General features: G+C 44.2%; 1 protein-coding gene across 1 annotated transcript in view; it reads right to left on the minus strand.

Annotated features, from left to right (window-relative positions):
- The window catches only part of TNFRSF21 (TNF receptor superfamily member 21), a 68,979-nt gene that overhangs the window by 24,525 nt on the left and 27,748 nt on the right, over positions 1-16,706 (minus strand). The window contains exon 4 of the mRNA XM_073335809.2: positions 10,040-10,305. Coding sequence (XP_073191910.2) covers positions 10,040-10,305 — 266 coding nt within the window. The remainder of the gene's footprint in view (positions 1-10,039; positions 10,306-16,706) is intronic.

Consider the following 16,706-nt stretch of genomic DNA (forward strand, 5'->3'; position numbering starts at 1 on the left):
AAGCCATTGCAGAGAAACTAAATTAATTCTTTGCATCAGTCTTCATGGCTGAGGATGTGAGGGACATTCCCAAACCTGAGCCATTCTTTTTAGGTGACAAATCTGAGGAACTGTTCCAGAATGAGGTGTCACTAGAGGTGGTTTTGGAACCAACTGCAACTAAACAGTAATAAATCACGAGGACCAGATGGTCTTCACCCAAGAGTTCTGAAGGAACTCAAACGCAAAATTGAAAAACTACTAGTAGTCTTCAGAGTAGCAGCCATGTTAGTCTATATTCACAAAAAGAAAAAGGAGTACTTGTGGCACCTTAGAGACTAACAAATTTATTTGAGCATAAGCTTTCGTGAGCTACAGCTCACCTCATCGGATGTAGTCTGTAACCTATCATTTTAATCAGCTTCTCTACCAGATGATTGGAGGATAGCTAATGTGACACCAATTTTTAAAAAAGGACTCCAGAGCTGATCCCGGCAATTACAGGCCGGTCAGTCTGACTTCAGTACCAGGCAAATTGGTTGAAACTATAGTAAAGAAAAAAATTGCCAGACACATACATGAACACAATTTGTTGGGGAAGAGTCAACATGGTTTTTGTAAAGAGAAATCATGGCTAACCAACCTACTAGAATTTTTTGAGGGCGTCAACAAGCATGTGGACAAGTGGCTACAGTGTACTCATTTTCAGAAAGCCTCAACAAGGTCCCTCACCAAAGGCTCTTAAGCAAAGTAAGCTGTCATGGATTGAGAGGAAAGGTCCTCATGGATTGGTCACTGGTTAAAAGATAGGAAACAAAGGGTAGGAATAAATGGTCAGTTTTCAGAATGGAGAGTGGTAAATAGTGGTGTCCCCCAGGGGTCTGTACTCAGACCAGTCCTATTCAATATATTCACATATGATCTGGAAAAATAGCGAAACAGTAAGGTAGCAAAATTTGCAGATTATACAAAACTACTGCACATTGGAAAAATTAATCCTAACTATACATACAAAACGATGGGGTCTAAATTAGCTGTTACCACTCAAGAAAGAACTTGGAGTCATTGTGGATAGTTCTCTGAAAACATCCACTCAATGTGCAGTGGCAGTCAAAAAAGCTAACAATGTTGGGAATCATTAAGAAAGGGACAGATAATAAGACAGAAAATATCATATTGCCTCTATATAAATCCATGTTACACCCACATTTTGAATACTGTGGTTTGCCCCATCTCAAAAAAGATATATTGGAATTGGAAAAGGTTCAGAAAAAGGCACCAAAATTAGAGGGTATAGAACAGTTGCCATACAAGGAGAGATTAATAAAACTGGACTTTTCCGCTCGGAAAAGACACTACTAAGGGGAGGACATGACTGAGGTCTATAAAATCATGACTGGTGTGGAGAAAGTAAATAAGGAAGTATTATTTACTCCTTCTCATAACACAAGAACTAGGGCTCACCCGATGAAATTTAATAGGTACCAGAATTAAAACAAACAAAAGGAATATTTCTTCACACAATGCACAGTCAACCTGTGGAACATCTTGCCAGAGAATGTTGTGAAGGCCAAGACTATAACAGGGTTAAAAAAAGAACTAGATTAGTTCATGGAGGATAGGTCCATCAATGGCCATTAGCCAGGATGGACAGGGATGGTGACCCTAGCCTCTGTTTGCCAGAAGCTGGGATTGGGCGATAGGAGATGGATCACTTGATGATTACCTATTCTGTTCCTTCCCTCTGGGGCACTTGGCATTGGCCACTGTTGAAAGACAGGATACTGGGCTAGATGGACCTTTTGTCTGACCCAGTATGGCCTCTCATGTTCTTATGACAAAGTCTAAAACTTATTCTAGCACAATGGTTCTCAAACTTTTGTACTGGTGACCCCTTTCACATAGCAAGCCTCTGAGTGTGCCCCCCCCCAATAAATTAAAAACACTTTATGTATTTAACACCATTATAAATGCTGGAGGCAAAGTGGGGTTTGGAGTGGAGGCTTACAGCTTGTGACCCCCTGAGGGGTCCCAACCCCCAGTTTGAGAACCCCTAGCAAGATAGAGTCTAGAGTTCATGACAGTTTCTTTCATCTAGTCTCCTTTCCAGCCTTCTACCAGTCAGGATGCAACACAGAGATGAAATAGACAGTTCTCTTTGTCTCCTCAAGTGAAGGATAAAGATGGAGTTTCTCTGTTCCTTATATTCCTCAAATGCATCTCTTTGTCTTACATGTCAGGAAAGCTTCCGGGGGACTTAGTCCCCTGTCTCTCTCTGGGGTCCAGGAGCCCTGTTAATTTTCTGTCTCTCGAGGTCACGAACATAACAACACCCAGTGGTTTAGCTCAATGGCTTTGTTCACTGCTAGTACGTAAACCGAGGCAAACCCACATTCCTTTGTGTAGGGGAGACCTGCTTATCACGTCCACCTAGGCTAGGCTGTCTTGTCTTAATCATGTTCTAACATCCTACAGAGGAATTCATAACTTCATATATAAGGCTAACACATGCACTTTACAATGATTCTAATGTTACGGGCTTTCTTATGACACCTCACACTGTATATTTTGTGCAAAATATCATTGCAGTAGTATGTAGGCTGTGAATAGAGGGGTGCCTGTATATCAAAACATTATTCAAGCTAAACTCTTCAAGCAGCAACTCTTGAAAGATATTCTTTTTTTAAAAGTGCTGTGTTCTCTGTTTCCAACATCATATGGCATCTGGAGGCTAGCAATCTACCCTCAAACCTCTAATGATCACTTTCTAGCAGTAGCATTGGTTTGCTTTCTTGAAAAGTAGTGAAATTAGGTCACTAATCTCTTCAGGAAGCTGCATTAGGCTTGCCTACAGGAGTTCACTCAGTGGAGCTCTAATGGTTCATTTCAAAAAAATAAATTCAGCTGGTGCAGCCCCCTTTGTGGGCACTTATTTCAGTTTATCTTAAAACAGACTGCTCATCAGCTTCTCCTAACAGCCCCCTGTTGTGACTTTATGGTAGAGCAGTGGCTCTCAACCTTTCCAGACTACTGTACCCCTTTCCAGAGTCCGATTTGTCTTGTGTACCCCAAGTTTCACCTCACTTTACAACGACCTGCTTACAACATCAGACATAAAAGTGCTTTTTATGTAGCCTATCGTAAAACTAGGCAAGTATCTAGATGAGTTGATGTACCCCCTGGAAGACCCCTGCGTACTTACAGGGATACATGTACCCCGGGTTGAGAACCACTGGTTTAAAAGACACCTTTATCTAGCCTGCCCCACATCCCATTTATATGCCTCTTGTGTGCTCCACTGAACAGCATTCTATTCACAGGTTTCAGAGTAACAGCCGGGTTAGTCTGTATTCACAAAAAGAAAAGGAGTACTTGTGGCACCTTAGAGACTAACCAATTTATTTGAGCATAAGCATAAATTGGTTAGTCTTTAAGGTGCCACAAGTACTCCTTTTCTTTATTCTATTCACACAATCCCTTTTCAAAGGTAGCTGCAGAAAACATTCCTGGCTTTTAACTAAAACCAGTTTCCATCTTACAGTCAGCGTCCCTGGGTGAATCTTCTCCCCCCTTGTTCTCCATGAGCTCTCCATTCTCAGGAACACGAAAAAAATTATTTGGCAAAGCAGGTATGTGACAATGGCTACGTCCTAACAAGTACAGACAGGATTTTTGTGTCCTTTCAAATCCTTTTCAAATAGTGTCTTTCTATCTACATATGGTAGCTGGTTGAAAAATTGGCAAACATCTAGATGAGTTGATGTATTCCCGGAAAACCTCTAGGTGTCCCCCAGGGGTACTCATACCCTTGGTTGAGAACCACTGCAGTAGAGGACTTGTGGAGAGTTTCATGTCTGTAGAGAAAGTGACAAATAATTATCTTGTAAGACCACTGTGGTTTGGCTTGACTGGTTTGCATATGCTAAATAAATAGTCAGTGTTTGGAATCACACTGAATAGGGATGAGAGAAAGATCAGGGCAAATATTGTGAGCAACTCTTGGGATATCAAATTCCCTAGTTTGAGGTTACCAGTGTGATCTGTGCTTGGAAGCCTCCGCTCCACCCATCACTGCATCCATGTTACCCTGACATCCATGCTCCTACAAGTCAGATCACAAATCCCACCAGTTCCTATTTCCTACCAGCAAATAAGTATTTCTCAGGATTCTGCAAGATTTACTCCTTAACTATTTTTAGTAAATCCCCAAGTTCTAAAAACTCCAGCCACTTGCCCAAAATGAGTCAGAAAAAAAAAAAAAGTGTCTACAATATCCAATTGGATAAACATCCCACCGTGCAAAAGCCCAGAGTCAGACACTGAACTAGTACCATACTCCAGAGATGGATACAATCTGGTTACAAAGAGCTCCGGAGCAGCAATTCTCACTTGTGTTTAATCAGTGCTCCTTCCCTGTAATGTTAGTTTTGGAGAACAAGCCCTTAGTCTGTCATGTTCTTACAGGAAAGAGGTCGCTTTGGCAATTTTTTGAAAGACGGTATTAAGGCCTAGTCTATACTAGGAGGGTTTGCTATCAGTTCCTTAAACAAAATAAGCAATACCAGGAAAAGCACTTTTCTGTCAGTATAACCGGTTCTATGCTAGAGCTTTTACCAGTATACAAATATCATAGAATATCAGAGTTGGAAGGGACTTCTAGAGGTCATCTAGTCCAACCCCCTGCTCAAAGAAGGACCAATCCCCAACTAAATCATCCCATACAGGGCTTTGTCAAGACTGACCTTAAAAACTTCTAAGGAAGGGGATTCCACCACCTCCCTAGGTAATGCATTCCAGTGTTTCACCACCCCCCTAGTGAAAAAGTTTTTCCTAATATCCAACATAAACCTCCTCCACTGCAACTTGAGACCATTACTCCTTGTCCTGTCATCTGCTATCACCGAGAATAGTCTAGATCCATCCTCTTTGGATCCACCTTTCAGGTAGTTAAAAGCAGCTATCAAATCCCCCCTCATTCTTCTCTTCTGTAGACTAAACAATCCCAGTTCCCTCAGCCTCTCCTCATAACTCATGTGTTCCAGACCCCGAATCATTTTTGTTGCCCTCCGCTGGACTCTCTCCAATTTTTCCACATCCTTCTCGTAGCGTGGGGCCCAAAACTGGACACAGTACTCCAGATGAGGCCTCACCAGTGTCAAATAGAGGGGAACAATCACAATCGTTCGATCTGCTGGAAATGCCCCTACTTATACACCCCAAAATGCCATTCGCCTTCTTGGCAACAAGGGCACACTGTTGACTCATATCCAGCTTCTCGTCCACTGTCACCCCTAGGTCCTTTTCTGCAGAACTGCTGACGAGCCATTCGGTCCCTAGTCTGTAGCGGTGCATTGGATTCTTCCGTCCTAAGTGCAGGACTCTGCACTTGTCCTTGTTGAACCTCATCAGATTTCTTTTGGCCCAATCCTCCAATTTGTCTAGGTCCCTCTGTATCCTACCCTCCAGCGTATCTACCACTCCTCCCAGTTTAGTGTCATCCGCAAACTTGCTGAGGGTGCAATCCACACCATCCTCCAGATGATCATTTATGAAGATATTGAACAAAACCAGCCCCAGGACCAACCCTTGGGGCACTCTGCTAGATACCGGCTGCCAACTACACATGGAGCCATTGATCACTACCCGTTGAGCCCGAAAATCTAGCCAACTTTCTACCCACCTTGTAGTGCATCCATCCAGCCCATACTTCTTTAACTTGCTGACAAGAATACTGTGGGAGACTGTGTCAAAAGCTTTGCTAAAGTCAAGGAATAACACGTCCACTGGTTTCCCTTCATCCACAGAACCAGTTATCGCATCATAGAAGGCAATTAGATTAGTCAGGCATGAATTGCCCTTGGTGAATTCATGCTGACTGTTCCTGATCACTTTCCTCCCATATAAGTGCTTCAGGATTGATTCCTTGAGGACCTGCTCCATGATTTTTCCAGGGACTGAGGTGAGGCTGACTGGCCTGTAGTTCCCAGGATCCTCCTCCTTCCCTTTTTTAAAGATGAGCACTACACTAGCCTTTTTCCAGTCGTCCAGGACTTCCCCTGATCGCCATGAGTTTTCAAAGATAATGGCCAATGGCTCTGCAATCACATCTGCCAATTCCTTTAGAACCCTCAGATGCAGCGCATCCGGCCCCATGGACCTGTGCACGTCCAGCTTTTCTAAATAGTCCCGAACCACTTCTTCCTTCACAGAGGGCTGGTCACCTCCTCCCCATGCTCAAAAGAGTCACATCCTTAACCAGTATTACCGTATCAGCAAAGGTTTCAAGTGTAGACCTGGCCTAAGGCTACCGAAGAGTCCCCAGTGATACAGACCTACTAAGTTTCCTTCACTGGAAAACTCATGGATTAGTTTTTAAAAGATGACTTGCAAGGTTTAAAATGGCATTTGTACTCCTTTTTGCTTTTTTAGGAGACATATACAGGTGCCCAAGTTAGTGTTGTTCTGTGTGTGTGTGGTTTTGAGAATTCTCTTTTAAAGCTTTGCAATATAAGGAATGTCCAGTCTGGTCTTGCTGGAGGTCTCAGATAATGTATACTGTGAGCTTCCATTTTTAAAAGGGAAAGAGCTCACTTGGACCACTTAACAGATGCCATCGTCTCCATAACGGGCATTAGCAGGCACTAGAGTTCACCAAAGGTCCATCTAAAGTTGCTTCTTGCGAACTAAAAATTTCTCCCCCTTAATCGCTTGGCTCTCTTGTGACGTTATAATTTTACTAGTTTTCTGGTTGGAATCTTCCTCTGGTAGGCAAGATCTGTATTTCTACTGTAAATTCTTGAAAAAATGTTCTTGTTTTCTTTCCATGTTATAAAGCAGCAGCAGAAAGCACAAGCCTATTTCACCTTTAGAAAGGAACCTTGGAGGTTTTCTCTTGCCTAGGATTTTAAAAGGTGGGTTAGAACATTTTAGTTGCCACATTCCAAACACCTTAAAACCCTAGTTGAGCCAAAACTTTTAGGCGGCTTTTTAAAATATCCCTCCTATGAAAGATTTTGCAGTGCTCTTAAGCAATAAATATCTCAATTTCTTGACCTCAAAGTGAGACAGCTCTATACAGTACAAGCACATGCTCTCTGCATTGCAGTGGATTTTGCAGAAATCCATCTCTCCACCAGGGTCTAGTTTTTAGAATTAAACACATGCTTAAGTGCCTTGCTGAACTGGGGCCATTGTTGCTCACTAATCCCAACAGAGAGGAAGGTCTCTCACACAGAAAAACCTTACACATATGGTTGTAACTATAGGCTGTAGGGATTACAACTGATCTAAACCTGTAGTGTAGAAGGTTTGTTTTTGCTTGTTCTCAGAGACATTAATGCATCTATTCCCTGCTTGTTTTTAGAAGTCCTCTTATAGGAAATGAGATGGTCAAACCTGATATGGACATATCTTTCGTGTAAGCAAGTATCAAGTAGTTATTCAAGACATTTACCTCTCAGTGTAATGCCTTGCCAGGCTATAAAAACATAATCCCTGAGAATTCTTTCGAACAGTGAAGAAAAGAATTTAGGGAAGGAGAAAAATGATGTACAGTACCCAATGGTTTTAATTAAATTACTGACTGTGATGCCTCAACAAGTCCTCCAACACTGATTACCTCTGTTCTTGGGCAATCTTAATTTTTCTAATCGGATACTGATGACAAATCCAAATCAAATTTCATTTTATCTGATGTCCTAATCCAGGATTTATCAGGGATATTCAATGTCAAAATGCAACCAGACAAAAAACAGAGAGTTTACTACATACTCAAGGAGACTAGGAAAGTCAGTTTGATATGCTATACACGCAACAGGAATTTCTTGCATGCATACCACAGAGAAAAAAAATATACATCTAAGTATGTCAGGTGTTGATTTTACATATAATTATGTCTTATGCTTTTCATTTAGGGTTTTAAATTTTGGATGCAAGATGTCTTGGAGAACAGCATGCAGACCAGACAGTTATATACTTTGGCCTATTAGGATTAAATTAGAACAGAAGCTGTTGCACTGGACAGGGCAAGACAAAGCTATCCATTATTTAAACATGGAACACAAAGCTGTACTCCATGCACAAATGACTCTCATAGGGTTACAACTAGGAAGCTCTATACACCCAAGTATCTCTCTTGAAAATTAATTTAAAGTCCAAGCACAAAGTCATTACTACAAAGTGTAAAAGACCCACTAATACAATACATGGTTTCAAGATCAAGCACTCAAACATCAGGGAGCACCCAGTTTTGAGGCTGCTCCAGCAACTGTGCATACCCTAAAGGTATGCATGCTGTTTGCAGTTTACCTTTAATGTGAGATGTGAGAGCTGGCACCTCCATATGCAAAATCCCAGAATAGTTTCAAGAGCTATTTAACCATGAGGCAATCTGAATGACATACAAAACAGTAATAGCAGGCAGTACCACAGGAAAGAGAAATGCTGACTGTGAAAGTTTAAGGAGACCTTCCCCTCATCCCCAAGCACCCCCCTAACAAGGGTTCAGGTATGAGTTCATAAAGACAAGTACCGTTCCTCATGAGCAAAGCTGCATGATAATTCTACTCCAGCAAAGCTCAACCGTGCAGGGCAGAAACCTGAACATAAGCCCCTGTGTAGTTTAGGGCCCCCCACAGAAAGGCTGCACTGACAGAATCTGCCCTAGGGGATATTAACCTTCAATTAACCTGGAGCCTAAACAAGTTCACACTGAAGTCATCAGCAAGACGTCCATGGCAGCTGATCAGAACCCTGAGGCTGCACTGTATACAAGTTCTAGAGCCCACAAGATGCTTTGAAATAACCTGTAAGCTTGGTGTCATTCATTTCTTTGGGACTGGTCTTCATGTACAGTGCTATAGTGAAGCCACTAGTACGCTGATGTAAAGTATCAGGGGGTAGCCATGTTATTCTGCATCCACAAAAACAAGGAGTCTGGTGACACCTTAAAGACTAACAGATTTATTTGGGCATAAGCTTTCATGGGTAAAAAAACACTTCTTCAGATGGAGAGCTTCTCCCATTGGTATAGTTAAATCCACCTCCCTAAGAGACAGTAGCTATGTCGGTGGGAGAAGCTCTCCAGTCTACACTGGGGGTTAGGTCTGTATAACTGCATTGCACAGGGGCGTGTATTTGTCACATCCTTGAGTGATGTACTTATACTGACATAGGTCTGTCATATAGATCTGGCCTTGGAAGGATAGACTAGTGCAGGGGTGGGCAAACTTTTTGGCCTGAGGGCCACATCGGGTTTCGTAAATTGTATGGAGGGCTGGTTAGGGGAGGCTGTGCCTCCCCAAACAGCCAGGCCTGGCCCAGCCCCTGCCCTTTATTCCCCCCCACCATCCCCGGGATTCCTGCCCCATCCAACCCTCTGTTCCCTGATGGCCACCCCCCACCAGGACCCCTGCCCCATCCACCCCCCCCCCGACTCCCTGTTCCCTGACTGCTCCCCGCTGCCCCATCCAACCCCTCCTCTCGTTCCTGACTCGCCCTCGCAGACCCCTGCCCACCCAACCACCCCTTCTCCCTGACTATCCCCGGTACCGCTGCCCCTGACTGCTCCCCGCTGCCCCATCCAACCCCCCTTCTTCCTGACTAACCCCCCCCCCCGGGACCCCTGCCCCCATTCAACCCCCTGTTCCCCACCCTCTGACCACCCCAACCCCTATCCACACCCCTCCCTCCTTACCGCGCTGCCTGGAGTGCTGGTGGCTGGCGGCGATACAGCTGCGCCGCCCGGCTGGAGCCAGCCACGCCACCGTGCAGCACAGAGCCCCGGGTCAGGCCGGGCTCTGCAGCTGCGCTGCCCCAGGAGCTCGCAGTCCTGCTGCCCAGAGCTTTGTGCCGGTGGCACAGTGAGCTGAGGCTGCAGAGGAGTGGCCGGGGGCGAGCCTCCCGGGCCGGGAACTCAGGGGCTGAGCAGGAGGGTCCCATGGGCCGGATGTGGCCTGCGGACCACAGTTTGCCCACCTCTGGAGTAGTGCATATTTCTGTGATGAAGAGTGTAATGGAACAAAATATAACAAGCTGCCTCCGCAACCAACATACACTTTACCTGGGTTGTGTCTTCCATCAGGCCTCTGATCTTCTCCACAACATCATTACGTCTGTGCTGACGAAGAGCGCTGATGAGCTGAGCGAGACTGGCTTCCGGGCCTCGGATGGTCCAGTGCTGTAAGGCAGCATAGGCCCTTTCATGGTCTGCAGAGTACCCGTTGGAGAAAGCCGCCATCTCACGGTCAGTTGCATTGCTCAGGAATTGGTAGATATCTTTCCACTGACTTCCAACCTGCGCTGCTACGAGCTTCAGGATGTCAATGCCTGGCAGACAGAAGAGGTGGAGATGAAGCACAGCAGTTTCCAGCCTTGCAACCTCTTGTCAGCTAAATATCCAACTATTTATGTTTTGTACTAGCAGAAGGGTGGGTCTCGTCCATTTAAGAACTACATTTAACACCTCTTTAGGTCTTGTATTAGCAATACAGGATGCTTATAATACTGGGCGGCATGCTACTTCCCAGGGTTTTGCTTTAACAATGCACCTTTAACATTTGTTATGTAAGCGTAAAACCACAAATACTCTCTGATGCAGACATCTAAAATTAGCTATTGTGTTTGAGCAGTTGCTGATATTAACAAGCTTCCTCATTGGTGGTTGCATTATATTAGGATACCTGGCCAACTAGCCCTTCACTTGCTGGTTTGATTTGGGGCAGGAGATGTTACACATTTCAGAATGGATTCTGGTGAGAGGGGCACTTGTTATCCAGCCCTCTGTGCTGCAATCTTATCTAGTTCATCCAGTAGGGATGAAATCCAGTTACGTGTTGCATTCAGCACTGCTAATGCCTATGGGTTGCTCTGGTGTGAAGAGATCCTTAGAGTGACTGAAGTTTTCTACAGCCCTGCACAAAAGCACTAAAGCTGTGCCACATTATGGAACCACTGACTTGGATGTGTTATGGGAAAAAGATGTGTCACCTGAACTTTTCTTCACAAGTAACAGTCACTTTCCCAAATATTAACGCCCCATAACAGCGAGAGACTGTGCTAGCTACAACCATATGTAAACTTCTGCTCCACTGTAGAGACACTTTAAAGACCTGTGAAATACTTGAGGTTTAGGGGGCAAAAAGCACAACTCTGTTACATGAAAAACTTTACACAAAGTGATCCAAGTTTTCTATTAAAGAGAGTCTCTCTCTCCCCTCCCCTCTTCCACCCACCATGTCTCTCAAACCACTGAGCACAAGAGACTGTTACAAAACTACCAACACAATATCCTCTCACTGTGAAACTTCAGAAAGGATACAATTAAAAGCCAAGTTCATCCACGTGGGGAGAAGGAATCAGCAAGCACCAACCTTCAGATACAAAACTACAAGATGTTGTTTTGGAGCAAGGAAAGCTGAGTTTTTTGGGGGTTTTTTTTTTTTTTTTTGAAGGCAAGTAAGCTTAGCAAAATCCACCTCAAGCAGCCACACAAGGGATCCACACAACTGGTTTTCATACAAGCAGTTCTCAAGTTTTCACAGGGTGGGCCACATCTTAGGTTTCCTCATCAACTGCTGCCCTTTCATTTCATGATCACACAGACCACTTCCTCACCCATCTGCAGTCACATAACATCTTTGTGGCAACTACAGCAATAGCTTGCAGAGAAATGCCGAGAATGTCTGGGAGATCTTTCCCAGTGGGATCAGATTTAACAGCCTTGGTAATGCAATTTTTAGACTACGCAAAGACCCTAGTCACTGCGTTTCTACACTCAGGACTGAAAATTCAAGCCACAAATTATGTAGTCCAATTATGTTAGCAACACTCAAGTCACTATTTGTTTTTTTTAAAATGGTGGTGCTATGCAATTTCAGTTGCCAGACTGTATGTGACAGTTACAGGAATTGAGAAGCCAGATCAATCAAGTTAACTACTCCAATATAACTAACTTTTCCAGTTAAGTGGAAGATCTGGTATCTCCTAATTTGGGATTAATAAATATATGATCACTAACATATTTACAACATGAAAACAAAACCTTTAACCATTAGTTGGCTTTATCTTTCTCGTCCTGCCCAAGTAACATCTCCATAGAATAACTTTACACAGCGAACTCCAGGGGCATCCAACCCATCTATAGCTGGAGGTAAGTCTTCCTTAATGCTTTCAGTTAAAAACAAAACAAAAACAAACAAAAAACCAGAGAGATATCAGGTTCAGAGGGAAAAAATACAGTCTGCTTTGGAGGTTTAAGCAGAGGAAAAGCTCTTAGAGGTCACTGAAAGCAACCATCAGTGAGAACAATTGGTGCCAAGTATTGTGAATTCTTGTACTTTGGGATCTTGAGTGGCATGGCTAAAGCTCCAGGATATGGCGAAAGTCACTTAGGCATGTTTTAATCCTACTTTAATCTACTGTTCTCATAAATAGGGCTAAGATTGTGTCATGGTTGTTTTTAGTAAAAGTCATGGACCAGTCACGGGCAAAAAATAAAAATGCACAGAAGCTGTGACCGGTCCGTGACTTTTGCTGCTGCAGCTCCATGGCTTCCCCTGCCACAGTGGTGGCTGGGAGCTCTGGGGTTCCCCCTCTGCCTACAGCGGCCGAGAGCTGCAGGGTGACCATATTTCCCAAAGAGAAAACGGGACTGTTACATACAGTGTTACTGAAAGTAGAATTCTAGTGTCTAACCTGGATTTGTGCTGGAAATGGCCCACCTTAATTATGCACATTGTAGGGAGAATGGTCACTTTGGATGAGCTATTACCAGCAGGATAGTGAGTTTGTGTGTGTGGTTTTTGGGAGGGGGGTGAGAGAACCTGGATTTGTGCAGGAAATGGCCCAACTTTATTATCATGCACATTGTGTAAAGAGTTGTCACTTTGGATGGGCTATCACCAGCAGGAGAGTGAATTTGTGTGTGGGGGGGTAGAGGGTGAGAAAACCTGGATTTGTGCTGGAAATGGTCCACCTGATGATCACTTTAGATAAGCTATTACCAGCAGGACAGTGGGGTGGGAGGAGGTGTATAAATAAAGTCTGCTGCAGTTTCCACGGCATGCATCCGATGAAGTGAGCTGTAGCTCATCCCCCCCCCCCGGTGACTGAATTGGAGCTGATCCAGTAAAAGATATTACCTCACCCACCTTCTCTCTCTATTATCCCGAGACCAACACAGCGACAACATTGCAAACATATTTAATTAAAAGACACTATAGAATGATGCAGAGTTGAAAAGAGATTCTTGCAGTGCTCATCCAAGGAGAGTTGTGAGAGTCATGGCACAACTTCAAGTTATTCTCCAGCAATCCAGTGCCTAGTTTTGGTGATTCTACATTCCCGTCTAGAGCAGCTCTCCCCCTCGGGTAGCTTTCCCTGTAAGCACTGTCTCACAGGTTTGACTTGTCTTTCCTTTGTTTGTTTACCTTTGAATAGTGAACTGGAAGTTTTTCCAGCTGCTCCAGACATCTTTGCAAGTCTTAGCTTACTCTGGAGTGCTCAGTGTTCTCCTTAACTTAAACTTCTACTTTGTTTCAATTCAGCAGTTACTCATTCCATTGCTGAAACATACTTAATTGGTCATCAAGCAAGTCTGCAAAATGCCTTCGTGTTTTAATGAGTCAATCTATTCTTGGACAAATCTTATCCATCTCCCATAAGTCTGGTTTTTACCGGGTGGAAGTTAACAGTGCCCTTTGTTGATTGTTCATGCTCAAGGCCAGCTTCTCTCCTCATTTTAACTGAGCTAAGGATCAGTGTTGCTAAACATTCAGGGTTTGTCTACGCTTACAGTGCTGCAGCAGTGCAGCGACATCACAGTCGTGTTTAGTGTACACCAGTGGTCCTCAACCTATTTATCATTTGTTGGCTACATACGTGGCCCACAATGTGTTACCTGGGTTGCAGTTTGAGAACCACAGCGCCCACCCCCCAAGACCTCTATGCCCAGCATCAACGGCCCAGAGACCCCTCCACAGAGTGGGGCCCCGGGTGCGGGGCCACTCAAGGGTGTGGATATTCCACACACCCCAAGTGACACAGGCTATGTCTATGCTGCACACCTTTCAGTGACACAGCCGTGCAGCTAAAAGGTGCTCAGTGTAGCCATTCTTTGTCAGCAGGAGAGAGCTCTCCTGCTGATAAAATTAATCTATCCTCAACGAGAGGCGGTAGGTAGCTTGGTCGGCAGGAGGGCGTCCCTTGCTGACGAAGCATTGTCCACAGTGGTGCTTTTTGTGGATAAAACTTTTGTCGGTCAAGGGGGTGTTTTCTTCCCCCCCAAACCCTTGAAGAACAAAAGTTTTACCAACGAAAGTACACTGTAGACAAAGCCACAGTTATACAGACATAAGTCTGTAGTGTAGACCAGGGCTCAGGCACTTTCATTTTGGAAAGAGCTGCAATAATATGAGATCATTAGTCTATTGTCTTTACGTACACGCACCCGTTCACGTCCATTGTAGGAAGTATGAAATGTTTACTTCTACATAGCTAAGCATTGCACTCGGTATTATAAGATCGCCTTACAAGCGTTACATGAAGTCAGCAAACAGTCTACGCAAAGCAGAGCTTTGTTCTTCCATTTCTGCGGAGACAAGATTTTGGTGTTTGTACTGTAATGTTCTTTTCACACTGTTCAGGGCTGAGCTGTACCTGTGACCCAAGTCTCTCCATGGGCACATCTTTCAACAGACAGGCCTACATCTGCCCTTCCCTGAGAATAAAGTCCATTATTCAGCTCACTTTTGACTGGACTGCCAGGTTACAGCACCTGATTTTCCCCAATAGGCACCCTATTACTTCACCTACACCTTTCCTCCCTACCACCCCCAAATACCCCATGGACTCGCATGAAACACAGTCGCAAGCCTGAGTACTTATTTAAAACACAGTGTTTAACTTTGACAGCACATCAAGAACTTACATTCACACCAAGCCAGAATGTGTCAAATCCAAGCCACTTCCCAGGGCATCACAGACAGCATGTGTGTTTTAAACAGGAGAACTGAAAATCCCAAACATTTTTACACTCCAAGAATGGAAAACAAAACAAACCACTGAGGTGGAATTTTCACATTTGAACTTATTTGGCTTTTGAGCTAACATCTCTCCACTCCCCTCCCCAACCCGAAGTTTCAGTTCTCAAAGGACAAACCAGGGGGGAAGTTACAGGTGAACAAAATCCTTAGTCGAAATGCTGGGGTGGGAGTACAGGTGAAAGGAATTTGGAGCCAGATGGTACCAACAGCTGTGTGCCAACAGCAGATTTTACTTTGGAAGAAAGTTTTGCTATTAAACCCTCTCATAGATTAATGATGTGCTGACTGAGAACAATATTAATTCACTAAGCCACTGAAGGAATTTCTCCTCTCAACCAAAAAAGTCTTGTAGGATGGGAAAAGGACTCATTTAAGATACTGAACAATTCCCATGTGCAAGATGGGAAGTAAGAACTCGCCTTAAGGTGTACAGTCAATCATTGTGGGGTTAGCATTCATTGTACCCCAGGACACACGAGAGTGCAAGAATCAGTGGGGCTTTAATTGCATTTCATTATACAGCAGCCACTGTTCACCATCCCTGACCCTCCCCACCACCACATTATCCACCGTCAGTGAATACTTAAGAATTATGCAAAAAGAAAGAGGAGTACTTGTGGAACTTGAGACTAACCAATTTATCTGGGCATGCATCTGATGAAGTGGGTTTTAGCCCACAAAAGCTTATGCCCAAATAAACTGGTTAGTCTCTAAGGGGCCACAAGTACTCCTCGCTCTTTTTGCAAATACAGACTAACAAGGCTACCATTAAGAATTATGCTTGCTCTACACCTTTCTTGAAAAGAACCCTGTGTAGTCCACATCAGTTAGTATATAGGAGTGACTTATCTAGTCATCCAGCTGGTTTTCTTTGGTGCAGAAGAAAGTGCATATCCACCCAGACAGTGCAAGCACCTTATGGAATTTTTACCACTTACACAGAATTAATCTTCAAAGTAATTCTGGGGTATGGACTGATAACTCAGGAGCTCAAACGTGCCAAAAGCAAATGTGGTATGAACCTACACATGGGGAACACAGAGGGACGCTGCCAGGCCTGGCATTAAACTCCCCCTATCACACCAACTAGTCACCGTAAGACCAGTTGTCTGGATGAAGGGGAAAAAGCTTGGGCTAACTCGGCAGTAGCTATCAAATGGACAAACACCCCCCCCCCGAACAATCCCACCTCTACAAGAGAAATTAAACTCCTCTCTCCACCTGCCTGTCACCTCCTGCCCAGTTTCAATTTGTGTGGGAGGCAAGGTTTCTCTCAGATCTGCCAGACCCCAGGCATAACATCTCCCTCTCTAGCCCACGGCTATTATCTTACCATGATGTAGCAAATCAAAGTAAGGCACGTTCTCTCTCACGGAGCTAGCTGAGTTTGGGGCTACCGGCTGGCATGGCTAACACTTTAGAGGATGCCTCCAACGGGTCTGACTGAGTTTTTTTAAATAAAGATGTGAGCTCACACTAAGCATACAATACATGGATGCTGACCATGTTAAGTCATCCCACTGTCAGCCAAAACTTGGGGCTGCTTCTTTTGAAGTGTTCCTTCTGAAACCAGATGGTTAGAAGAATCTGCCAGTGCTCAGGGGCAAAGGGATCTGAACGTACTGCAATACAGACAGATGGGTTACACAGCAGGACCTGCTAAGTAACTAAGAACCAGTTTTGAGA

Source organism: Lepidochelys kempii, chromosome 3, assembly GCF_965140285.1.
Source record: "Lepidochelys kempii isolate rLepKem1 chromosome 3, rLepKem1.hap1, whole genome shotgun sequence".
Taxonomy (NCBI): Eukaryota; Metazoa; Chordata; order Testudines; family Cheloniidae; genus Lepidochelys; species Lepidochelys kempii.